At 46.7% G+C, this 27,062-nt stretch overlaps 1 protein-coding gene across 3 annotated transcripts in view; it reads right to left on the bottom strand.

Annotated features, from left to right (window-relative positions):
* abr (ABR activator of RhoGEF and GTPase) overlaps positions 1-27,062 on the bottom strand; it is a 100,265-nt gene that overhangs the window by 47,066 nt on the left and 26,137 nt on the right. The window contains exons 1-11 of one of the 3 annotated variants that reach the window (XM_060057312.1): positions 21,938-22,376; positions 18,884-18,982; positions 18,177-18,362; positions 13,408-13,515; positions 12,798-12,858; positions 8,622-8,674; positions 7,366-7,506; positions 6,228-6,349; positions 2,734-2,902; positions 623-742; positions 127-202 (exon numbers count right to left, since the gene is read on the bottom strand). In XM_060057312.1, the coding sequence (XP_059913295.1) occupies positions 127-202; positions 623-742; positions 2,734-2,902; positions 6,228-6,349; positions 7,366-7,506; positions 8,622-8,674; positions 12,798-12,858; positions 13,408-13,515; positions 18,177-18,362; positions 18,884-18,982; positions 21,938-22,216 (1,414 nt within the window). In that variant the 5' untranslated portion in view covers positions 22,217-22,376. Of the gene's footprint in view, positions 1-126; positions 203-622; positions 743-2,733; positions 2,903-6,227; positions 6,350-7,365; positions 7,507-8,621; positions 8,675-12,471; positions 12,599-12,797; positions 12,859-13,407; positions 13,516-18,176; positions 18,363-18,883; positions 18,983-21,937; positions 22,377-27,062 lie in introns of those variants that run through there. The other 2 variants (XM_060057311.1, XM_060057313.1) reach the window with 2 other exon arrangements.

Raw genomic sequence — 27,062 nt, 5'->3', positions numbered from 1 at the left:
TGACCCCGGGTTGCTCAGATGGTAGGGCAGGGGACAACAGGGGAAGGGAAACAGAACAGAAAAGAAGGCGTTGGGCTGGAACCCAAAACCCTAGAGACCCAGTGAGCCTGGCGGTGAGCTTCTTACCGTTCTTCTGGAGTCTCTGAATGCTCTCCCGCCACTCGGCCCTCTCGTAGTCCGAGGAGATCAGGAACAGGAAGCTCTGTGGAGAAACCGCACATACGCCATCACCCATCACAGCATAATCTGGGACCAGTGGACTGTTTTACAACTATGTCTTTTGTTTTTTAGGTGTAGAATACAAGAGGAGTATGGACATACTGTACTGTTCATACCCGTAAAGGACACATTACATTTCGGCTATTGGACCGCTTGTTCTGTCAAGCCAGTGAATTGTTTGTTTTTGTCACCAGTGTGTGGGTGGCTCCCCCTAGTGGACAGTTGCAACAACTACACAGTAAGGTAGCAGGGAGAACGGTGATGTAATAGGGAGTGGGGGCGGACAGAATAAGCAAGAGACAGAGAGCTAGACAGACACAGAGAGTCAGCAAGGGGGGGGGGGGAAGAGAGAGAGAGAGAGAGAGAGAGAGAGAGAAAGAGACGAGAGCGGTAGACTGGTTACCTTGCCGTGTTTGTTGTGGATGCGGAAGGGGATGGTGGGTGAGTGGAGCAGCAGCCAGGACTCCTGCTCGTTCATCTTCTTCCTCAGGCGATCCACGCGGCTCTGTCCCTTTGGCGCTTTCTACACACAGACACACACAACCACATAGCCACACGCACACACACACACAAAACACAAATAGGTTAAACAAAGATCGTATTCTGATGATTCTATCCGGTCCTTTTTTAAAAGAAAAGCATTCTGAGGGAGAATCAGAGCAATAAGAATGCTACACACCACATTATGCTGTAATGCTCCATATTTCTCCAATGAAGGACGATATTTAAAACTGACGCCTCATTTGTTAAGACATCAAAGCTGAATGTACAAGTTTATTCCGATCAGTTAAATACTGATTATTCTTATCTCCCTCCTTGATTTTTTCATTTACTTTCATTAGCTCCACAACGAATGCCGACACAAACGAAGGCAATCATGATTGGAAATGGAGGTAAACAAACCGTGAATAAGCCACAAACTCAGACAAAACACAACAGCACAAGACTCCGTGTAACATCAAAGTGCGCCGTCTGCCACTTTGTCATTACATCGTACGCCTTGTTGCGTTGTGCTGCGGGGAATCGTTGTGGACGGGGAGGCGACGAGCCGGGGGCTTTACACATCGTTCCCGCACAAACATCGAGGACGTCAGCGGTGCTCTCAGGCAAGGGGGAAAAACAAACACACGCTTTCTCTCGGCGCCGCTGCCAGGAAGCCATGAGTCAGAGTGGGGGGGCCTGGGTCGGGAGAAAATAAACTCCTCAGACTGCTGAATATCTGGGCCTGAGTCACTGACGGTGCACTGCCTACACAGTCTGAGAGGGGAACAACAGGAAGCAGGAAGCAGAAACACTGAGGGAAGTTTCAGAGCACAGTAACAGTGTTGTGCCACCTGCAATAAGCTGCAGTGGTACTGCACTAGAGACCATTATGAATGTGTTCATTTTGTGGAGATGCAAAATGTAAATGGCCCCAAAAATGTCTCGATAATCATGCCAAGAGGGAAGGTCAGAGGTTGATAAAAATTTAACCTTAAAGTTACCCTTTAAAGCCTAACTGCTGATTGACTGATTATCGTATAAAAGGCACCTCCTCCTACTGTATTAGTTTAACATATGCTCAGGTTGTACAGGTTGACCTTGTAAGAAGGTGAACTTTGGGCTTTAGAGTTTTGTTCTGTTCAAGACTTTCAATGCCTGGTGAGACAAAGCAACAACTTCTGTAAAGAATGAGAGATGAACTGATTAGTGTCACTTCTGCCCTACTCCAGACACGAGCACCACTGTGGGTGTGCTTGTGTGTTCCTGTGTGTGTGCGCTTGTGTGTGTGCCTGTGTGTGTGAGCGCATGTGCTCATGTGTTTGTTTGAGTGTGTGCGTCATGTGTTTCATGGTGCTAGGAGGGCGAGTCTGAGGCCTCCAGTGAGTAACGCCTGTCTGAGAAGGGGCCCGCTTATCCTCACTTCAGCACAGGCGGCCTCCTCCCGTCCTCTAGGGAAACTGGGCTGGTGTGGCTGGCCAAGGGTGGAAAGGACCACACCAGAACCAACCATGACTCAGACGGAGAGCTGCACAGCTGATGGACCTCCAGATTAAACCGAAAAAACAAATATGGCTTCTACTGAGACATTCTAGGGACCAAAAGAAGATTCAGTAAACCTGGTACGGAACGGTGTATTTCGGCAAATATATATTCTTTTGCATGATTAATACGGCTGCTCCTGGTTATCCTTGGTTAATGAGGCATTGGTAAGGTGGAGTAAGAATAGAACGGCCTTAATCATCCACCATTACAGTGTTTCTGCATTCGTTCGACTTGATTTACTGCGGGGGTAATTCTGTCTGGAGCACCTCCGTGGACCAGGAGAGTGGTTTTTATCTCGCTTAAAATACTGATATTTTTTGTTTTTGAGCAGCGCACCAACCAAAGAACCATCCTGGTTGTGATCTGGAGGATAACAACCGCCCTGTGTTGTCTCCCTTTGGGGTGGGGGGGGGGGGAGACGCCACACAGACCTCCCCCTTCTGGAGAGCTGTGTTGGGAGGGGGCGGGAGAAGAAGACGCCTCACTGACCTTCTCCTTCTGGATCTCGCTCTTGAGGACGGAGATCTTGATCTTGATCTCCTCGATCTCGTGCTCGGGCAGCACCTGGACGTGGGGCGAGGGCTCCGAGTCGTCCAGCGTCTGGAAGGCCAGGTCGGCCAGCGGGATGTACCACTTGCACTCGTACTGCTGCTGGCGTCTGCACGGCGGGGAGAGGGGGAGAGGGAGAGGGAGAGATGACTCGTTTTTAATTTATGAATTCCCCAAAAAGCCATTAAAAGTGAATTAAACAGAACCAGGAAGATGAGCTTCCCCGGGTGGAAAGTGGTTTCTAATAATTGTAAGACGTGATAAGTCGGTCTTGTTAATGTTTCAGATCTCCTTTTTGTGTAAAAGACACACACACACACACACACACACACACACACACACACACACACACACACACACACACACACACACACACACACACACACACACACACACACACACACACCTAGGGGAACTAAATAGTTTGTCTAAAGTTTTGGTCTTGAAAAGTTTGTTGGTGTTTGTTATTATTAAAAATAGTTAAAAAGAGGTTCCCACACTATTTTCTCGGTCCAGTCATAATAACCAATATTATTTTCTGGTTATATATGATGCGTATTGTAATCTTGGGGCTGGGTTTATCTTCATGATCTCAATTATCTCAATGATCTTACATTGGGTTTGCTAGCAGCAGGAGATTATTAAAACCCAGCAATGCATTCATCAAGGAGCTGATTCTAGTACAAAGCGTTAATGAGGGACTTTTTTTTATTTTCACGCAATCTAATTAAGGGAAAGAGACATGTGGCAGGTCGCATCTTGAGTGTGAAAAACAAACCGTTTACGTCCAGCCATCTTGAAGCATCGTCACCCATCTGTGCGAGGGCTTAAACGTGCAAGAGTGCCACTACCGTGTGATTACCAGTGCTTTGACGACATACTTGTGCGAGAACACACCCAGCTCCCCCTACTTCTGGGTTGCATCGTGACATTGCAAGTTCTGGTGTACTTACATGTAATTTGCATTTCTTTATGTTTAAAGTGCGAAAACATGAGGTTTTTTCTTTCTTTCTATTATTTGTCCCATTCGCTTGCCACATTTTTAGATTTGAGAATACACAGCTAACTAAGGACACAGCTAACATTAGAGTGACATACATTTGCTTCATCTCAAGCTGCGTCTTGCATTTGGAAAATGTATCGATGCGTTTGTCAAGTCACACAGGCCTATCAGTTAGGATCAGATCTATGAGTCACGCGACGCATCCCGTTACGCACACAAAGTTTAGTAGACATTGTGCCCCAGATCGAACTGCTGTTGTGTTTTTAGGTCTGAGAAATTACAAAAGAAAAGGCCTACAAAGTTTAGTTAGGCTACCGCAGCAAATAAAGTAGTATATAATAACAACGGCAACAATGACATTAACCATTGGAAATGACACCATCATTGATATACTTTAACTGTTGAGGATGCTCCATCTTGAAAGGTTTACAATTGAAATTGGCTTTGCACTTTGAATTCATCCAATGTATTCTGGATTTGCTGGTAAAACGAGATCAAGTTTTTGGACACATGGGAAAAGCATCACTTAGTGATGCCATCAGATCATCAATCATTATCTTATTGTACAGCACTTTGGTCAGTGTATGCTGTGTGTAAATGTGCTCTATAAATAAAACTTACTTACTTACTTACTTAGTGCAGAGGATTAGTTTACTAGTCTTGCATTAATCTGCCAAATACCATCAAAGGTTAACGGATACTAATCGTTTGCACGTGCTCTGAAATACTGAGCGTGTTACCCAAAATACGTGCAAAATACCAATCTGTCCACCCACACTTGTAATATGTCCTCTTTTTATAAACAACAGATCTCTTCATTGTTATTGCCTATTTATTTTCTAATTATCTTTGTATACCGGTAATTGTTCATCACTATTACCATATGGAAACAGAATACCCTTAATTGTCCATGCAAAATTTGAATTTACTGAAGGCCTCAGAACGATGACGTTCTATTTATGCATGTTTTTCTCTGAATAGCTAGAGCAATTGATATAGCAATGGAAAATACAGTAAATAACGCAATGATAAAGATTCTGAGGGGCCTGAGATTCTGCGAGTGCACGTGTGCAGGAGGGAGACGACCCAGCCAGACCATAATAATAACCCGATGAACAATTCCCTGACACCTTTCAGTGACAGGAGGCTGTGAATGACAAGAGCCCAGAACGTCCATCACCACCCTGCACTACCCCCCCCCCCCCCCCCCCCCCCCTCCTCCTGTCCAATTTGTCCAACAACAGCTGCCACACACGTCCGTCAGGCGTGATTCCCAATCTGTTAGTCATGTGCCACCTCATACACTTGTATCCACAATCTTGGTGTCTCTCTCTCTCTCTCTGTCTCTCTTTGTCTCCTAGAATTCCTCTTGCTATCCCCTTCTCTCTTTCTCGACGTCTCTCACTCTCTGTCTGTGTGCCTCTCTCCAAGTCTCTCTCTCTCTACATCTCTCTCTCTCTCTCTCTCTCTCCCTCCCTGTCTCCCCGTCTCTCCCTCTCCTCATGTCTGCCTGTCGCTCCCCAAGCTTGCTTTCCTCCCACCCTCTCCCTCTCTCTCTCCCCCCCCCCCCCCCCCCGCCCCTCTCCTGGTCTCCGTCTCCTGAAACGCAGACCCCCATAATCTAAGATGACACCTTCTTCATGTGTCCCCGCGGCAGCTCACGTGGCAATGGTCTCCACCGAACACCGGGGAACCTGCTTGACTCTTGGCTTGAAGTGTACCACAGAATTCTACCCCACACAGGTCCTTTGTTATCGCTGGACAAGGAAGCGAGTCTTTGGGTGGAGAGCCACACCACAGGGAGATCATCCACATCTATCGTGCTTTAATCAGCTCACACAGGAGTCGGTGGAGAGGTGAGCAACACGATGCAATCGACAGACGGCACAGCCAAAGGCATGATGGAGTGAGACGGACTGTGTGAAGGATAGAGTCCAGCGTGTGCTAGACAAGACTCGTTCGCCCCGGCCTATATTCGTACTTCTGTGTCAGAGGAGGGCGAGATGTCCAGATTGATACAGACTATTTTTGTACTCGTCATCGACACAGTTTTGTCTATAATTATATCTTCTCAGCCATCAGCCAGTCAGCCTCTAGGTCAATGCTAACCCGAGCCAGTGAGGCAAAAAAAAAGAAGAAAAAAAAAGAACGGCACTGTACCATATCACATCGCTGGGTGTATGTGTATTGCTCCAACGTATTCATCGTTCTCTTTAGAAAAATAATAAGTACAAGCAGTATGGGATAAAAAACAAAACACAGTGAACTCAGGAAAGCCACAAGCCAGCTCAACACCATCTAACTCATTTGCACACCACATCATGCATCATACACCATACACCGTACACCTGCTCCTCTCAAGACATCCAGGCTCAGGCTCAGGCTCACGCCCGGCCACACGTGGACGTGTGGGGTAGGAGGGGGTACGTACCCGACGGAAGTCTTCTTCATCTTAGCGCAGAGCAGCAGGTCGGTGAAGAGGAAGACATGGCGAAGCTTCCTGGAGCAGTCCGACAGCTCCACCAGGAAGCCGTCTTTCACCAGCTGACGAGCCTGCGGAGACACGAGCGCGAGGTCACATCCTGTCTACCGGTGCAGCCGTTGCGGTGAGATGTGGGCGAGGCGTGAGACACGGGGCGGAGGTTGGAATGTCTACTGTCCGTGACGTATAAGCAATGCACCTTGCTGTCCTGCTGATACACTACAGACTGTTGACACTCAAACCTCCGCCGTATACAGTCTGTGGTGTATTAGCAGATCACTAGCTGTTCTGCTAATACACTTTTTTCCTGTGAACAACACTAGTAGTTGTTTATTTGCCAGGTCATTATAAAATCATTCCTCTAACTGGGGGGTCATTTGGATGAATCATTACATGAAGTCGTGACTTTTCCAATTGAGAGACTTCCAAGGAAACAGCGGCTGAACTTTGTGATCACACACCCAGAGTCCGATGAATCACTTATCAAACACTTGCTCACAGCGGCCATGCGATGAATGACCTATTGGACACTGTGTGTTTTGTGTGTCGTGGTCGAAACAACGGAATCACAGCCCAGGGGACTTGGCGAGAACACGCAGTCTCGGCAAGACATGCAGAAGTGTGTGTTGGCAGTGATATATGGGAATCACACATTAAGATAAGTGCAAAAACATGCATTGTTGCAGCTCATACTGCAGTCAGAGCTCACACGTACATACACACATACAGACAGATGGGAGGGACTGGGGAGCAGGAAGGCAGACGACAGCCAGACATACAGCAGGAGGGCGGACAGATGGTATGTGGACGGACAGAGAGACAGACAGTACGTGGACAGACTGACAGTGTGTGGACAAACAGACAGTAGCTGGACTGGCAGGCAGGTGAGCAGACGGACACATTTTGGTGGAGGGCAAACATACAGACAACAGGTGGACAGAGAGACAGAATCATGGACAGACGGAGACTGGGGGACACACAGATTAATGGACAGCCAGAAAGACTGTCATCGGACAGACAGACAAACAGTGAGTGAAAATAAAAACACACGGATGGATTAATGGTACGGACAGACAGACAAACGGACCTCTCCCTTGGGGGTGGTGACGGCCGTGCGGCGGGGGTCGATCTCCTCGTTGATGGAGGACAGGAAGTTCTGGGAGATGCGCAGAGCGTCCTGAAGGAGGGGGAAGTCCGGGTGGTCCTTGGGTGTGTGTTTCAGCAGGTCCTACACACGCGCACGCACACACACACACACACACACACACACACACACACACACACACACACACACACACACACACACACACACACACACACACACACACACACACACACTTAACACCTAGTGGCTTGCGTTGTAGTTACAGCTATGTCATTTTAAGACAATTACTGCATGTGGACCAGAATAAAAGGATTAATAGGGAAAGATTACCTAGATGGGTTGGAACCTCTCAAGGTCTTTTTTTTTTTTTTAATGGCATAAATAGCTGCAGTAGAAAGTTACCCAGTGCAGGTTTAATATCCTCATTAAAAACATTTGGTATATTTGCTGACAGTGCCTTTAGGGAATCCTATCAGCGCATCTTCTCTCCCATGCAAAATTCATGACCAGAGGGACTCTGGTGTGTACTCACACAACAGGAGGATAAACACAACACGCATCTGATTCCCAGAAGGGGGACTGAGCTACAGAGGGAAGCAGAGGCTTGCTTAAGAGAGAAGTGAGAGCGATGATACAAGGCGAGCTAAAGACGACTTTCATCAGCCTCAATGCAGCGTTCACTGGCTGCGGCTGCGGCTTGCTCTCCCCGGGTGCCATCAAGATCACTTGGATAACTGGTGCTTCTGGGAACTTCAAGCAGGAGGAGGTGGAGGGGGCTAGCATCCACCACTCTCTGCGGGACCCGCTACCACTCATCCACTCTGATGGCTTTGTTAAGTGAGTACGTATTCATCGGCTACACATAGGGGAGGAAGCGAGGGAAGTAAAAATAAACCAAAGGGGGAGAGACGACTCAAATGCAGACTTCAATTCAGAGGACTTGGATCCAGCCAGTAAGCTCCTGGGCATGGGTGATGACTACTACCACACACAGAGAGCTCTTAATTGATAAGATTTATATAGCGCCTTTTTGGAGGTCACTCAAAGACGCTTCTAGCTCTGACTTTTCACTGGCCGTGTCTTGAAGACTGGCCGTGACTTGAAGACCCCCTTGGAGTCCGTTGCTAGGCAGAACATGTCCTTGGAGTCGACTGGTTCGTTCTTTGGATTCCGCTGGATGCCTTTGTTCAGGGAGCGATGAAGGGTTGATGTGTGATTGACGATGGGTGTAAACTCACGTGGAGGACCAGGGTGCTTCTGGTGACGCGGTCGATGGGTTTGTACAGCAGGGCTGTGGAGAAGGAAGCACAGACAGTGTTGAGCTCCTGAAAACAGGACGATTCAGGCAGAGTTGAAACACTTAACGAGTGGAGTTGAAGTTCGATCAGAGCTCCTACATTCAAATAGTAACAAACCGACAACGGTGCAATCTCTATGTGACAACTGACGGAGGTGGAGGCGGAGGTTCGAAAGCGCACAATATATATGCATACACACACACTCAAACACACACAGGGCCGGTGTGAACGTGTTTGCACTGCATCCTGAACCCAAGCAGACAAGCTGCTTAATCTGCGGGCTGACTCACAGCCACCAAGCCTACATCCCTGACCTCCGATTGGCCCTGGCTGCACGCGGCAGCGCAACGCCTGCTACTAGGTAAACTCTGCATACAGCAAGACTGCTGCACTGCATGGTGGGGCGCATCCCACTGCAGAAGCACACACACACACACACACACACACACACACGAGCGGCCATGTCGAGATTGAAGCCTTCCCTCTATAGTTCCATAGGGTTAGCTCTCAGTGGGCTCTTTCGCTGCCAGAGAGTTTCAACATGGATGACACATATGAGAGCTGCTTGAAAGGGAATACGCCACGTAGAGAGAGAGAGAGAGAGAGAGAGAGAGAGAGAGAGAGAGAGAGAGAGAGAGAGAGAGAGAGAGAGAGAGAGAGAGAGAGAGAGAGAGAGAGCGAGCGAGAGAGCGAGAGCGCGAGAGCGCGAGAGAGAGAGCGAGAGAGCGAGAGAGAGAGAGAGAGAAAAAATGAGCTATGAAAAGAGGATCGGAGTAGCAGGTGAAAAAGGAGAAAAAACATTTCTGGGAGATATAGTCAAGTGTTTTCTAGTGTCATCTAATAATAGAAACATACCACACATATATTTTCCAGAAATGATAACCGTTAGATTACTATTGCAACACAGCACTTGCTGTGAAACTATTTCACAGCAAGTGTGAAATAGTTTCAAATATCATAATGAAATAAATTGGAGGAGGAGAGGAGAGAAATGCACAGGGGGGTGATGTGTGGTTAAACACACACACACATGCTCAGACACACACACACACAGAGGCATGTGCTTCTGACCAAAGAGAATGTGGGAGTGGGGAACCTGCTGGGTCTCTGATGAGGCTGCCCATTAGGGATGCTGCCTCCATCAGCAGCAGCACCAGCAGCAGGCCAGCTCTCCGCATGCTCAACACTGAGGACCAGAACTCATCCAGCGGAGAGTGAGTGAGAGCTGAGTAGTTCAAACTGTGTACATCATTTTTGATTTTCTTGTGACCTTTTATGCAGTATATTTCCAATTCTAGTCGAGCCACTCAAATTTAAATGAGGGAGAAATGTGTGCTCCTTTGTTGTTTAACTCTCATCATGATACGTATTCCCTGAACGCAGCCAAGGTCAACAGGGCTACAAACCAGAGGCCTTGAACCACCCTTGTGCAGGGGAGGGAGGGAGGGGGAGAGAGAGAGCGAGAGCGAGAGCGAAAGAAAGAGAGAGGAAGAGGATGAGATTGACCTGTCAAGGCCCAGTGACGTTTGGGGGGGGGGACACGATATGGCTGTTACAAATAGGCCGGTGGACTGACAGATGCACTACGTTTACACGGTTTCATGTGCAGTATAACGTTAAACACACACACACACACACACACACACACACACACACACACACACACACACACACACACACACACACACACACACACACACACACACACACACACACACACACACACACACTTGAATACGATGCCTAGAAACATTAGATTTGACAGGAAGAGAAACCAAACAACTGATCGGGAGTAAGTGATGAAGGATACATAGTGGAGGTGAAGTTGGGCATATATCCCTAGCGGAGCCGTCCTTTGACTTGCCTGACGATGGGAATTTGAGAGCGCACACAATGGCTCTACGCAATCTGCTTGCTTTCAGTGGAAGCCGGCAGACTTGTGTAACCAGAGGGAACTGAGAGCTTGCTCACGCTACATTTCACGAGTGCAATCTTTAGAGTAACACCTCGTTAGGCCAATAAAAAGTGAAGAGCAGAAGAACATGGGCCACGCAGCGTGCTTCGAAGCGAACCAATTTGTTACTGTCCCTAACAGTGGCGGCTGGTGTTCTTGATGGCACACAGACAGGAAATTATGCAAGCGTACAGGAAATGAGGTGGTTTACACATCACAACCTGGACAGACGTTTGTACGAGTCTGTGGTCTGGTGGCTGCAGCTACTAGAAACCAAGCAGGGTCAGAACAGAGGCTGGGAGTCCCAATGTCTGTTCGAGACTGTCCCAATGTCTGTTCGAGACAATGTCTGTCCCTCTGACTGATGGTCAGAGGGACCGCAGAACTTATGTTGTTTAAGAGGTGTCTAAGCCAGTACACAAACAAACCAATCATGCTCAGGCTGCGCTCGGATGGACGGATGGATGAACGGAAAGACAGAAGGATAGGCGGAGGAAAGAAACAACGTCAATCGAGTCATCTGTGACTCTTCTCTACGAATAGCACCACAGCAATCTTTCCCAAAGAGCACCAACGTCCTTCCTGCATCCTCCAAGCGTTATTGCGGTAATTATCACCACACAGTGCAATCAAGGCAGTACCCAGGGTACCCTTCAGTGGGCTGATTGTTCTGGGAGCGTGGAGGACGCAGAGACGCCATCGCTATTTCAGAGAGGGGGGGAACGCCATGGCAACAACCCGCATCCCGTAGGCATCCGCATAACAATCAACCTGCATGTGTTCTGTTGAGAAGAGAGGTAGCGTAAGGAGAGACCGAGAGGGAGGTAGAGGGAGAGAGGGAGGGAGAGGGAGAGAGGGAAAGGCGGAGAACGAGAAAAAGAGTGATGAAGAGAGTGATGAGGGAGGGAGAAAGAGAAATCCCAGGACAAGTTTTTGTGTTTTAAGACTTTTCATTTTTGTCCTCAGAGGAGAAAGGTAGAGTAAGAAGAGAGAGAGAGATAGAAATAGATAAAGAGCGAGAGGGAGAGTTACAGAAAGAAAAAGAGAGAAACAGAAAGAGAGCGGCAGCGAGGCAGAGAGAGCTGAACAGAGAGAAGGAAAGAGAAGAAAGAGGGGGAAATAAGGGGAAGGAAAGAGAAATTGATCTTGATTGAGTCTGCACAACACAATGCTTATAGTCGCAGACACCAGCCCCCAGTAGGAGTACACAGACCCGCGTTCCCGCTCGCCCACCCGGCTCCCCCTCATGCATCTTGATAAGCTCAGCTCCCTCACCTCACCCGGCAGCTTGTGCTGGGAGGTGTGATCACTGGATCACTGGTTGTCAGTCACACACAGCCACTCGAGCCAGGAGCAGAATCCCTTCACAAATACCCTGTATAGACACTCCAATCAAGAGACACACTCCAATCAAGAGACACACTCTTCGGTAGCTTAAGTGCAGATATACACACACACACACACACACACACACACACACACACGCACGCACGCACGCACGCACGCACGCACGCCGGAAAGCTAATGCTTATTCACAGTGGAAATATATGACTGATATATGATTGAGAACGATTAAATCCAAAAGTTCCTCGCAGCCAACCACACGATCCTTCACCCTCGTCACCCTCGTTCCTCTTCAGACAAGATCACCTGATAGCGTGTGAAATGTCATCACCACCCCAGCAGAGTTGCAACTAACTTCACACACACTGCCCGTCTCAGGATCGCCGTGGCGACAAAAACCGCAGCAGCAACATCGCATCCGCTTCACGCAAAACATCGATAAAAGTGAACCGAAAAAGAAAAGGTTTCGGGGAAGACCGCGTCCGTCTTTACCGTATGTGCAATTACAGCACAGCCTCAGCACCAGCAAAACCTCCATGTCCCACATCTCCTCTTGAACCCCTCCTTCTGCTCAATGACTCCCCTCTCAGAACAAGGGAGAGGAGAGATGGAGAGCGAGAGAGAGAGGGAGAGAGAGAGAGAGAGAGAGAGAGAGAGCGAGAGGAGCAGTTTGCTCTAACATGCACTGCTCCCAAAGCCCGCCACTGCATACACAAGCAGAATGGGCAGGGCTGAAGTCTTAAAGCAGCAGCACGCCGAATGTGGCAGGACACACACAGCCCCCCCCCCCAGCCACGCTGACACACTCAGAAACTCACCCTCCATTGTGTTGGTGGTGGTACAGTCCTTGGAATCTTTAGGACCCTTTACTTTAAGGTTCTGAAGAGAGAAAAAAAAAATATATATATTACATTTGTTTATTTATACACACACAGCACCAGAATACAGACAGATCCATAGTTCTCTGGCATATACACTACAGAATAGACAGATACACACACAATCCCCTTATGTATAAACACACACACAGCTCCACAAAACAAATGTCTAATCAATAGGTGTCTGCAACACAGAACGCACCCGCACACACGCATGGGAAAAGGACTAGGAAGCCACTGCAAAAAACCTGCAAAACGACGGCGAATACCATACTAAAGTCCTTTTTCAGTAGCCTCTGACACTGTCCTCAGATATTACTATTACTGAACCAAAGTGAAACAGGGCTGTTCTAAAATGCTAAACAATGACGTTGAATCAATGACATCGATTATGGTGAGACCTCCATGGAGCTTAATGTCATTAAATCACCACAAGGTCGTCTTTTCTTGGTCTTCGAGGCCACCTTTCAAATGTGTGGAGCCCATTTTCAGGAAATACTGAAGAACTGAACTAAACATATTGGATGGGGGGTGGGGGGGGGACTCTCACCTCGGATATCTTCTGGAACTGGCTGTTGGCCTGGCTGCACTTCTCCGCCGTCTCCAGGGCCACTTTGTAGTTGTCCACGAAGGCCTTGTACACCCCCAGCTGGCTGGCCTGCAACAGAAAGCACCACACAGAGGGCAGGGATCAGCAAGCTGAAGAAAACAACAGTCAAAAAGCACCGAGAGAGGGGCAACTTGCTTTTATCCTGACGTATTCTAGTCTAGGCATAGGGGGATGGAGATACAAGTACAGGTAGGCTTTTGTTTGGTAACAAATAGAACATCACTATAAAGTAGAGGAGGTATTGTATAGTGTGGAAGGAATGATACTTTACAGCAGAGTAGGTATTTGGTGGTATGAAAGGAACACTGCCGTACAGTACAGAGTGATAATTGTTTTAATTCAATCAGACACTTTGCCTGCAAAGTAAATTTGGAATAAAATGTGTCTGTTTTGTTGAATAGCAGATTTATAATGATCAAAGGCCTTACAGTGACATAGAGCTTAAATTAAACATCTCCTGAATTTCTTTTGCTTTCACTTTTTCCCCCCGAGACACTTGTGTTGTTAAAAAAGGCATTAAAGGCAGGCATAACGCACGTACGGACGCACCCACGCACCAACAGCATAGTCCTATTCAAACACAGCATCCCAGAGCTAGGCGCTTTAATTCAAATACAGCTGTGGTCCGGGTTTCTCTCCTGCTAGTCATCTCGTTCACATTCTGTTCACCTTGTCCACGTGATGTCACCACATCACCACTAGGCTCTTGATTGGATGAATCTGAACGCACTAAAAGCTGCATCCAGAATCCACAACGGGAAGCCAACCTCTCTTTCCACACTTTGGAATAAACAATTTATGTCTGCTAAGCCACTTATCGTGTACCGTGCTGTGTGGTCCATGTGTACATATCAGGAGAAATAAATGACAGTTACTGGAAGTAAATCTAGTATATTAAGAAATTAAAAAAAGACAGAACTTTGCAAGCAAAAGCCAACTCAAAAAGAACAACTTGACAAATAAGTACGGTACTATTTCAAACAAATATCTAGCGTTTATAAACCATTCAGCAAACCCTGCAGGAATTAAAGAAACGTTCGACAATTGCATTCGAAAGTCAAGAGTTAATGATTAGTTAATAACTGGTTAATTCATGATCACCAATATCTCACTGACACCTTACAGCACACAGCAGTGTTCTGGTGTCGCAAGGAATCAGTCTGCTAGAGCCAGGGCACTCCTTCACTTCCACTGTGACAGGCCAATGTAACTCTCCCTGTGAACCGTGTAGAAGAGTCGGGGAAGTTGTGAACAAGCTCTAATTGTGAGGTTAAACAGTTTGCACAATATTTACTTGAAAAACTGGTGTTATGGATTATTGAGATGAGTCTCGGTTCATGTTTTCAACATGAAAAAAGTTATTTTGGTGTATACTATACAGAAATAGCACCCACGCAGCACAGCATAATGCAGCACTTTGATAAATGGATTCAACTTAGCTCAACGTGCTGATCCAAATATACCACATAATGTGGACAAAAAAGCTGTTTCGCCAGGGTTTGAAGTATTTCAGTTTTTATGAAAGCATACAAGTTATTGCCGATGATACAGTACTGGGGCTTTCGACCCGGTACGGGAAGAGGAAATCAGCTGAGAAACAGAAGAAGAGCAAAAACGTCCTTGTCATATTAATAACGAGTATTTAAAAACAGAAGGGGGATTCCATTATTTCTAGAAGTAATTTGCAACCAACAGCCACAATGATGCTGTCCCTTTACAGAGGAGCTAAGACCTAGCAGTTCTGATAGCATTTTAACACCATGTCTCTATTGAGTCCTGTGTACCCAACTCACCATACTTAGAGAGCACTGTTCCCCAAGCACAACGCATGACATTTATTCATACCAAAATGACAGCTTGGTATCTCTAGCTTGAATAAGCCAAGTGAATGTAGGCGGCCCTGTGCTAATGGGAGATTCTATGATAACATTATGCAGCAAGTCAACTGTATGACTCATACTAATCCTAAATGGCTTCAATTGGTTTAATCGGGAATAGGTTTACTTTATAACTGTACAAATCAAAGTGAATCTTCACAGATTCTCCCATGCATTGAAGCTCATCAACACTATCAAGGTGTTTCAATCTGCCAGTGAATTAAGGCCCAAACCCTCGGCGCTTCTAACCAATGAAAAGCCCAGACAGCCATTCAAGTCTGGAGACAGTTGCCAGGACAGCAACTGGATGCTTTGCCGCCATCTTTTGGACCATTCTCTAGTGTCTCTGTTGGGAGGTGTGAGGAGGCGCGACCCTCTGCCCGGTAGCCTACCGCCCCTGCTACTACCACTACAACCACTGCTTCGGTTGGCCCCGGGGCCGACCCCTTGTCTGCCTTGAAGGGACAGCAGGAGGGAGCAGACCGGATGATTGAATCACCATCTGTGCCTGGAGTCCTGGGGCCCCAACTACATATTTAGCCGTCACCACCCACACACCCACACAGACACACGTCACACACAAACACACACACACACACACACACACACACACACACACACACCAGCGCAGCACAGATGGGTGTTGATGACTTTACTAATGGGTGTCACTGGGTGTTGGGACTCCTGTTGGTGGTTCCAAAGATAGAGAGAGAGGGATGGGGAGGGAGAGGAAGACAGACAGAGTGAGAGCGAGACACGACGGGAGAGAGAAAGACAGAAAGAGAATTTGATGTGTTTATGTTTTACATTTTGTATATTTGTTTCCGTTTCTTTTTCTGTTGACGATTGTGGGAGCGTATGAGGATAAGCACATTTCTGTGCAAACAAACAGCAAAGTTGAATCTCCTTTCTTACAAAGAAGAACACAAAACAGATTGATATTTGTGGTGAACACACTTATAAAGCAGCCTTCTAAGTCAGCGCAACTGGAATATAACGTTTTTTTACCATGTAAATAAAGTCAGCTCGTAGCTTCAGTTGCTGCTACAGTTTATTAATTCTACACCACCACTGCCTGGGAAGGCACCAGGTCCTTTGTGAACACTGGTCCAAGAAACAGTGAATCATAGCGTAATGGGAGATGTATTTTTAGCACTTTAATGTGTCTCTTTTTGTCTGCCGTGGCTTTCGGCGTTCACATCTCAAATATGGTCCAATGGGGAATGTTTTTCTCATTTGGCAATACGTCACTTTCTGAACATTAGTTAAAGTCAAGCAACGAAGGTGCCTCATGGCTAAATATCACTCACACATGAATTGGTCAATGTAAATAACCTTTGGCTTAAAAAAACTGCTCATTCAATGAAATCTTGAATAGCGAGAGAATTTGCTGTTGAACAGGCAGTCAGTAACCCCTTAAAACTTGTTTAACATCCAACGAGGAGGACAGAAATTTCCATGACTTTTGACTTGTCACCGCAATAGAAATGATTTCATCTTGTACAACTGGGATAGAATTTGATTCATCAGCATTGGAAGTAAATAATATGCTGCACTTGAAAAACCGCTAAATGCTGTTCTGAAGTTGTACTCAAGACTCACATTGTTAGAACCACTGAATGTGTTTTTAGAAAACAACAAAATAAGAGGCAAAACATCCAGATCAAATGTGTTTTTAGTGAAACTAATAAGCTTGAGAAGGAGTAGGTAAATCAGCCTACTACTGTGCATTCATTCAATCGTTGGTAAAAAAAATGGTGCAAAACCATGTCTTTCCCTCTCTCTCTTTAAATCAACCTTCCTGTCCATTTAGGCAAAAAAAAAACATGAAATAAATAAAATCATGTGAATATATAATTCCTTTTTTAATGTTTTAATCCAGGCAAGCATATAGATATCCACACACAAGCCCCGTATTCACCCAAAAAATAATCCTACTCGACTTGAAGTGCTTTCATCTAGCGGCAGTCTCCTGCAGAACCAAGAGCAGTAACTCCCCTAAGAGACAGCCTGGAGCCTGTGTAATACTATCATACTGCAGGCCCACTTGGATAATTATACCTAACGGTAAGGTCTCTAATATTACGGTCTGCTAAGAAAACTACAAGACACGGTAACGGTACACAACACACTCACAAGTTAGCTGCAACCAACAGCTGGACAAACCACAGCTTGTAAAGTTCTGACTGGTGGTTTTCTATGTTCTTTAAGACAAGATGAAGTATAAGGAAGAGTTGGGGGTGGGCAATATTGCAAGATATCATATCGAGATGTTTTTCAGGCTGGATCATGATCACAGATGTTATCACTATTCTATTCTGGTTCAGGAAACCTTACCCTTATGGAAAAAGGTGTGATTTAAGATTTGGCAAAGAAAATAACTTTGGATGCAAGTATGAGCCGTAGAACATTAAATGATAGAATTTGCACAGTAGCACGATACTAACAATCTCTCTGTAAAGTCAGATCGTGCAGACATTTGGTGTATTATCACACAACCCAAGGCTGAGGTGTACTAATTAAGTACTAACCATTTTATGTGAATCAAAAACAAAAAAACCTGCATCTGGAGTCTGGACACATCCTTGCCCTCAGCCCTCTCTGTTTAATCATGATCTGCATTTGATTCACTGCATTTGAATCGAGTTGCAATGGATAAAACGTGTCTAACGAGGAAATGGTTCTCAACTCTCAAATTGTACTCCATTTAGCACCAACGGTATGCCTCAAGCCTACTTCTGGTAGCCTTCCTTTAAACCCAAAGTAATACACTTGGGCACACAGCCGTGCCCACTCAGACACTCAAACACATACACGAAGAGGAGCTCTCACCAGCTTCTGGAAGAGGTGTCCCACGGTGACCTTCTCGTCCCACTGCTGGATGTGGGGGTACAAGGCGTCGTAGAACTCCTTGTGGATCACAAAGATGTCCTGGATCTTGTAGAAGATGGTTTCCACCTGCTGGATGGTGAGCACCGGCTGGGAGCTGGTGGCTGCTGCCTTCAGGGGACGCATGGGCTGGAGTCGAGAGAGAAAGAGGAAGAGGAAGAGGACAGAAGAGAAGAGAGAGCGTGAGAATGGGTTTCAGAAAGATTGTGACCCCCATAATATTGTCTGTAAAAATGTGCAAAAGCCGGGACTGAATCTACTTTATGATATAAATCTATTGTTTATTATTATTAAGGGTTAAGAGTGGATAATCCATTCAACAAAAGCCCTCAACCACTACCAAGGTGCACTTGAACTTGAACTCATCTTTAGTCAACAAAAAATGAAAGATGGTTGCGTTCAAGAGACTCAAGAGGATCGAGAGGAGAGACCTGACACCGATCTAAAGGCTGCCCTAACAGGATGTGTCCCCATGATGAATCAACACACACTGTGCAGTGAGCCTCGTCAGGAAATGTCTTCAGCTAGGGTCCTCTAACCCTAACCCAAACGCTAACCTAACCTCATAGCCCTTGTGCGTGTGTGCTCGTGTGTGCGCGTGCGTGTGTGCTCGTGTGTGCGCGCGCGTGTGTGGTGCGTGTGCGTCTTACCAGTAGGAGGGCCTCCAGCTGGTTGATGTAGATTTCCTCGCTGGCCAGGAAGCCAGAGAGCACCAGCTTCTTCATCTCAAGGCCCTTCTCAGTGTCCCCCTGCGGACACACAACACGGCGGTCAGCGAAGGGCATTCAAGTCTGTAAAGGCATGCTTTGTATGTCTGAAAGCAGAGAGGGGGAGAGAGAGGTGGACCCTCTGCAGAAAGAGAGAGTGAGAGCAGGAGAATGTTGAACAGCAAAAAAAACTAAAAAACAAGAGAGAGTGAAACACCTCTCGATTGAAAGTACTGAAAATACCCATTTCTTAAGTTGAATGAACAAAGTCTAAGTTGTTCAATTGAACTGGATGATATTACGACAAATAGAAAAGGAACTGAGTGGAAAGAAATACTGTACTTTTTCACACAGACCAAGCAGTCAGTACACAGGATTCATAAGGTCTAGCAAATATCTGAAAATAGCTGCGAGCGGTGAGTCAGGACCATGCGTTTATCGGGCAGGTGTTGAAGTTTGTTGAGTTTGTCCAGGCTGACTTGATGTTTTCATGGCTCACTGTTGTTGGGACTGGAACTGGCATGGAATTGCTGGTCAATCTCCAGGTTCAGCCATCTGTCTACAGTGTGTTCTGAATGTGCTACTGCCTAGCACGTATCAACCAGAGAGGTGTTCCTCAGTACTAATAGAATGTTCAGTATCGTAGTGAGACTGACATTGATGAAAATGAATCAGTTTTACCAAATGGTTTGATAACTATAACCTCATAATATTAAATTAAGCATTAAGAAGGGAAATCTGATAAATTAACAAAGGTCTCAAAGTACCTTTGAGAAAACATGTATCGATAATATAATAAACTCAAACTCTTTGTTAATTGAATTTTCCTGAATTTCCCCAAAGGGATCAATAAAGTATCCATAATCCTAATCATTCCCATACATGATATGATATTAATGCCTTGGTTGTGGGCAGGGCAGGAGTGATAACTTGCAACTGGTACACTTGCAAGGCAGCTGGATCACAAGATTGAGATCCCGCAAAGAATCCATCTCGCCAGAGTTCAAGATATATATGCCTTTGTTTTGAGACCATGAGAGAGGAACTACAGGATCTAAGGGGAGACAGTGTTGATCCAATCCCCTATCAACTATTTGATGAATGTATGCCCTTTTCCAAACAGTTTCCAATGACGATTTCCCCTGATGGTTCTGTGTAAAAAAAAAACACATCTGTAACCCGTAAAAGACCCACGTGTACACAGGGAGAACACAAACTCCACTCAGAAAGGACCCCCTCTAGGATTTGAGGACCGTCTTGCTGTGAAGGAAGTGAAGCAGCATGGCTAACCCACTGTGCCAGCCCGATAATGTGGGACATGCTGTTAAGTAACATCGTGTACACACATGTAATGTATGTAAAGCCTAGAAGGGAGTACAATCAACTTGTGTAAAGTATATCCATGAAAGTGTAATGCAACTATCCACCTTTGGACACAATGAAAGTTTCAACCCGCCCCTATCACAAGGTCACGGTACACCAAGATCTTGGAATATTTTTTTTTGATGTGAACAGGTAACAACCCAAGAAAGGATACAAACAGCTGAAAAGCTGGCTTTTCCTAGGTTTAACTGAACCACAAATCAGAGCAATATTGTTTGTATTAATAATAGGATTAATGGCACGGTGGTGCCATAACCCAAGGTGAGACCATAAAGCACCTCAATGAGGAGGCAGTGGTGGTAAGGGCTGCCCTGGCGGGATTAAACATTAACAACCAAAACCCTTTCTCAGCATGATATCAGAAATTATTGTAGTGTTTGTGTGCGCATGCGGGATTACTGACACAACTCTAACACGATCCTTTCTGATATGGGGATAACAAGCTAAATCTATTGAATGCCAAGATTAAGGTGGGAGATTGAATGAGTGTTTGAGAGATCTTGACTCCGATGATTCTGTCCGCTGAGATTATACATGTGAACATGTATGTATCACATTATAATAAAGCAAGCACACTCAGCCATTAAATAACGTCTATATATATAAAATATTTATTACTTCCTATTATGTCAAGGAAAAAGAACCACTGGGAAAGTTAGCTATACTGCGAGGACTTTGCTGATTTGGAAATTGAATAATTATCAGCACATTTTGTATGCATGCGTCCGCGTGTGCGTAAGTGCGTGTGTGTGTGCGTGCTTGTGGGTGTGTGCATATGTGTTTGTGTTGTAGGTGCCACGTAGAGAGTATCCGGGCAGCAGTCATCTCAGTGTGCTGAGAAACAGACAGGAAACGGAGAAGAGAAAAGCCGTTTCTTCCCACAGTGGGAATTTGTGTGGAATACCCCCCCCCCCCCACCTTAACTTTACAAAGAGACTCTGTGTAGCAACGTGCAGCTTTAGCATCGGCTAACAGCTACGGAATGGTTTGCCATGGCAACCAACCAGCCATATATGATTCCCCCATTTCGGTTTGCTTTGCTTTTAACAAAAACACACTGCAAGTCCAGTACATGAAGTGTGTGTGTGTCCTTCGTGACTCATTATGAGTGATAAAAGCAGTCGTAGAACAGAACTGCCCTGCGTTATCATCCCCATGTTATCTCCAGCAATCACAACACACAAAACACACATACACTATTACGTCAGTGGGGAAAAAAACTATTTCCTCAACTCATTCCTTTTCAAGTATGCTTCAAACACACTTTTGGAAGCTGTACTTACGCACCAACTGGTTGCTCTTGCAAAGAAAAACTTGCGCGCGCACACACACACACACACACACACACACACACACACACACACACACACACACACACACACACACACACACACACACACACACGGCTATATTTAGCTAAGGGTTCTGACCTATGAGAACATCAGGTGTGTGTGTGTGTGTGTGTGTGTTGCACACAAATGCTCTACGAGCACACACACACACACACACACAAACAAATCAGACAGCTGTGCTCCTGCTAATGCACGCTTCACTCTAGCAGAGACAGCGGTTTTATTGGCCTCTCGTCTCGCTCGCGGCCGGCGCCGTCCTCACCTTGAAGTGTCGAGGAGCGGGAGGGGTAGTGGGCACCTGCTCCCCATCGCCGTACTCAAACACCTCCTCCTCCTCCTCCTCCTCCTCCTCCTCCAGCACCTTGTCCAAGTAGCCCAGCACCTCCTCCTCATCCTCCTCCATCTCCCCTCCCCCCGGTCTGTTGCTGTTCTTCTCCCCTTCTTCTTCTTCTTCTTCTTCCCCTCTCTCTCCCTCTCCCTCGGTGTGTGCGCGCGTCGTCCCCACTACCCTCGGCGGGTTGTAATTGTTATTACAATACATACATAAAGACACCGTCGCCTCAAAGTCAGTCTGCACACATCCAGCGCTCTCTCACCACCCTGCGCCGCATCGAGACACGGATACGGACAGGGAACAGCACGCTTACTTAACCCCACCCCCCTTCCTTCAGCTGGACTTCCTGGTCTGCGTTTATGTGTGTGTGTGTCTGTGTGCGTGTGTGTGTGTGTTTCAGTGTTCCGGCTCAAAGTCGATGAGGTCTGGCCTCTCTTTTCACCCCTCCTCCCTCCTCCACTTGGTCCCCTCCCCTTGGCTCAGACAGCCTTGAAACGCGCACACGCACACACACACGCACACACACACACACACTATTTCTCAGTGACTTCCTCTATAAGTCTCGCTCAGCCACTCGCTCTCTTACACTCTCCTCATCTCTCCTTCTCTCTTGTCTGCTAGATTCTTGCAGCTCTCGGCCAAACGTTGTACTGCCTATCACTCCATGCTCAACATACACTTCCTGGATGGGCTGGAGCATGTTTTTTTTCTTCCCTTTCCCTTTATTGATTGCTCTCCCCCTCCCCCTCCTTCCCTCCCCCATCGGCCTCTGTAATCGATGTGCCCGGCTCCCTTAGCGCTGAGCTGAGGCTAAGCCTGGGCTGCTCTTGATTACCGGCCGGTGTTCATTCCGCTAGCCGTTTGCAAGCAGCCAGACAACACAGCGTGCACGCTAAACGCGACAAGCAAGACTCTCGATACACCGAGAACGATACAGCGGCAGCCGCGTGAAGACTAAAGCTTGCCAAATATAGAGACACAGTAGGGATATAAATAAACCCGCCGTCCTTCATCTTGACGCATACATAAAGACATGTAAACATCGTTGAGATGAGGGAAAGCTGGTGTGACAAATCTCTAGAGTGCCTCGCTCCTCTGCGCGAAGTGCGAACGAAAGCCATTCACCGCGCCACGGCCCCCCAAGTCGCTGTCTGGCTGCTCACGTCAGCCCAACCTGCTGCTGACTGTGGCACACTGTGTCACTTTTAGTACTAAAGGCTTAGTTATGGTTCCACGTCGAACGCGCCGCAAGGGGGTTTACGGACCCGTCACGTCCTTGCGGACCCTCGCGGTTACAAAATGGGTAACCTTGCGTCGAGGCGACGCCGCAGCAAGGGCTGTGATTGACCGGCTCGCTGACAAACCGAGGCAGAACCAAAGCGGGGTCCCGCCCGCGTCGAAGCGTCTGCGTGGTCATGGCCTTGCGTCGAAGACCAACCATAACTTAGCCTTTAGTACCAAGGCAACTTGAACGGAAAAACAGCGTTTCTAGGAAATTCAACCAGGCATCGCACTGACCCTATCAAAGTATAGTTCAATGCTACGAAGAGTTTAATGCAACGTCGTTCGTACACTGATCTTCCCTTATCCTGCAGTCATGACTTTCGTGACAAAGCAATATCTTTCAGGCGTGCACGGGTGGACGCACGCGCCCACACAATAATATATCCAGGCTGTATTATTTGGTCCGGCAGGGCAGGATTCCTTGCGTCAGCCAAGGGAGAGATTGTCGACTCAGCAGAATGGCACCGGCTAAGCAGAGTTGAGGTTGAGGGGGCTAGATGCAGGACAGGGGGAGGGGAGAGGGGAGAGGAGGGGGAGACCTTGGCCGTCCATGAAAAGCTTCCCCCATTTGAATTCCCCGTACGTCTGCGTTGCGTTAAACAGCCTACAGAGGCAGTTCCAGGGTTGATATGCGTATGGACTCCAAATCTAATCAAATTCAAATTGAGGTGCATGTGTTGAAGTGCATAGTGAATAACCTTTTTTCCACCCCACTTATATTTAACATTGGAAATCATTAGATGAATGTTCTTTCTACAAAAAAAATGACAAGATAAAAAAAGGATTACAATCTTGGAAATATGTCTTTGGGTTATTGAAGAAATCTGGCCTAAACAGTAAACACTGATTCAGCCCATATCTACAACAACATGGGGTGATAAAGATTGATGGCCTAACAGGGATTCTTTCATATATATTTTAAGCTATGATTAATGGCTGCGTGTCTGTTACAGTAGGTCATTTGATGAACATTGGTGATACAATCGATGTCCCCTCCAGAGAATATGCTAAAATGTCCATGTTTGTTTTCGCCCCCAAGTTGAAATGAGATCTGTGCCCTTGATAAAGATAATGGGAAAATAGAGTTTTTAGTTGGTGACACATCCTTTCCTTTGTTGATCTTACCCATTCCCACCACTAGATGGAGCTATTGGTTTATCATTGGTGGCTCTAGGTCTCCAGCTCACATACATAGCGGATGTACGAAAGGACATCTTTCAGTCATATTCACATTGTGTGTCGCCAGTGTGCGTCATTACATGCGATGATTTCATCCTGACAACCATTTTCACATTTCATTTTGAAGAACATTCTTTCAAATTCGGATTGAATATACACAAATAAACTAAAGGCTGAGCATTAAATCAAGCAGTTTTTTGTTGTTTTTTTCTACTGGTTTACACGCATTAAGGAGGTACTTTAAATGCAACAAATGTAAAGAAAACCAACAACAAACGGCTGGAAAATGGGTTTCTTATGGAAGCTCTGACGGCAGCCAATCCCCCGAGCAGATGTGCCATCACTCCGCCATGTCAGAGTCTGGTCCCTATTTAAACACACACAGGCTTGATTGCCACTGTCGGCGCCATCACACCAGCTGGAGACTTTTAGTCACTTCCTGATTCAGACCCGGAAAACCTGTATTCTGAATCTGAACCTGTATTTGCACGTTGCATTGTGGTTAAAGGCTGAAAGAAGGATATATATTCATATAGATATGTACCAACACTCACGAGGAACACTTTATTCTCAGTGAGAAAGGTCAGCAGCAGCCACTTTCAGGAACAGGAAGAGCCAATGAAATGCAAGATCATTGTCTAGACTTGTAAAAGAGGCATTGAGAACTCAGAGGCTACAATGTTTCACTTCTTTGACAAAAAGGCTGTTTGAATAACAACCAATGGCTATGTCATGCAAACCCACACACACTGAGCGTTGAGATGACTGAGAATGGAATAAAATACAACTTCATTGTCCAGCCTGGGCTAGGCTAGCCTTGCCGGTAACTTTAACAACTAAATAATTTGCCATTGTTCTGCTTGAAGTTCCCAGTTTTTTAAATTTTGCAAAACCCCATCATCCACAATGCAAGGCTATAAGGCTTGATGCGGCACCATATGTTACGGGGATGCAGGTTCCCCATACACACTGCAGTGTGTATGAGTTTAGGTTTAGTGCAGTATTTCCACTAAACTGTTGCGATTTGATGGACATCTGACAGCAACATGTTGAAACTTCAAGTCAGACTAGCTGCTCTGCTGTACACCTCATCCCTCTGATATGCCCCGAGTCTCCGACCAGTGGTCACCCACGTCATTAAAGTTTTGCATAACTTTATCTGCCCCTACATTAGTGCGAGTTCAACACAGAAGTCCAGCAGTAGAGTTGTAGGGGAAGAGGAAGTGAACTATTGTGTAGGTGATCAGGTCTGTCTCTCTGTGTGTGTGTGTGTGTGTGTGTGTGTGTGTGTGTGTGTGTGTGTCTGTCTCTCTGTCTGTCTGTCCGTCTCTGTGTCTGTCTCTCTGTCTGTCTGTCTGTCCGTCTCTGTGTCTGTCTCTCTGTCTGTCTGTCTGTGCGTGTGCGTGTCTGTCTCTCTGTCTGTCTGTCTGTGCGTGTGCGTGTCTGTCTCTCTGTCTGTCTGTGCGTGTGCGTGTGCGTGTCTCTCTGTCTGTCTGTCTGTGCGTGTGCGTGTCTGTGCGTGTGCGTGTCTCTCTGTCTGTCTGTCTGTGCGTGTGCGCGTCTGTGCGTGTGCGCGTCTGCGCGTCTGCGCGTCTGTCTGCGCGTCTGTCTGTCTGTCTGTCTGTCTGTCTGTCTGTCTGTCTGTCTGTCTGTCTGTCTGTCTGTCTGTCTGTCTGTCTGTCTGTCTGTCTGTCTGTCTGTCTGTCTGTCTGTCTGTCTGTCTGTCTGTCTGTCTGTCTGTCTGTCTGTCTGTCTGTCTGTCTGTCTGTCTGTCTGTCTGTCTGTCTGTCTGTCTGTCTGTCTGTCTGTCTGTCTGTCTGTCTGTCTGTCTGTCTGTCTGTCTGTCTGTCTGTCTGTCTGTCTGTCTGTCTGTCTGTCTGTCTGTCTGTCTGTCTGTCTGTCTGTCTGTCTGTCTGTCTGTCTGTCTGTCTGTCTGTCTGTCTGTCTGTCTGTCTGTCTGTCTGTCTGTCTGTCTGTCTGTCTGTCTGTCTGTCTGTCTGTCTGTCTGTCTGTCTGTCTGTCTGTCTGTCTGTCTGTCTGTCTGTCTGTCTGTCTGTCTGTCTGTCTGTCTGTCTGTCTGTCTGTCTGTCTGTCTGTCTGTCTGTCTGTCTGTCTGTCTGTCTGTCTGTCTGTCTGTCTGTCTGTCTGTCTGTCTGTCTGTCTGTCTGTCTGTCTGTCTGTCTGTCTGTCTGTCTGTCTGTCTGTCTGTCTGTCTGTCTGTCTGTCTGTCTGTCTGTCTGTCTGTCTGTCTGTCTGTCTGTCTGTCTGTCTGTCTGTCTGTCTGTCTGTCTGTCTGTCTGTCTGTCTGTCTGTCTGTCTGTCTGTCTGTCTGTCTGTCTGTCTGTCTGTCTGTCTGTCTGTCTGTCTGTCTGTCTGTCTGTCTGTCTGTCTGTCTGTCTGTCTGTCTGTCTGTCTGTCTGTCTGTCTGTCTGTCTGTCTGTCTGTCTGTCTGTCTGTCTGTCTGTCTGTCTGTCTGTCTGTCTGTCTGTCTGTCTGTCTGTCTGTCTGTCTGTCTGTCTGTCTGTCTGTCTGTCTGTCTGTCTGTCTGTCTGTCTGTCTGTCTGTCTGTCTGTCTGTCTGTCTGTCTGTC

This window comes from Gadus macrocephalus, chromosome 7 (assembly GCF_031168955.1).
Source record: "Gadus macrocephalus chromosome 7, ASM3116895v1".
Lineage (NCBI taxonomy): Eukaryota > Metazoa > Chordata > Actinopteri > Gadiformes > Gadidae > Gadus > Gadus macrocephalus.
This window is presented reverse-complemented; position numbering and strand designations above follow the sequence as displayed.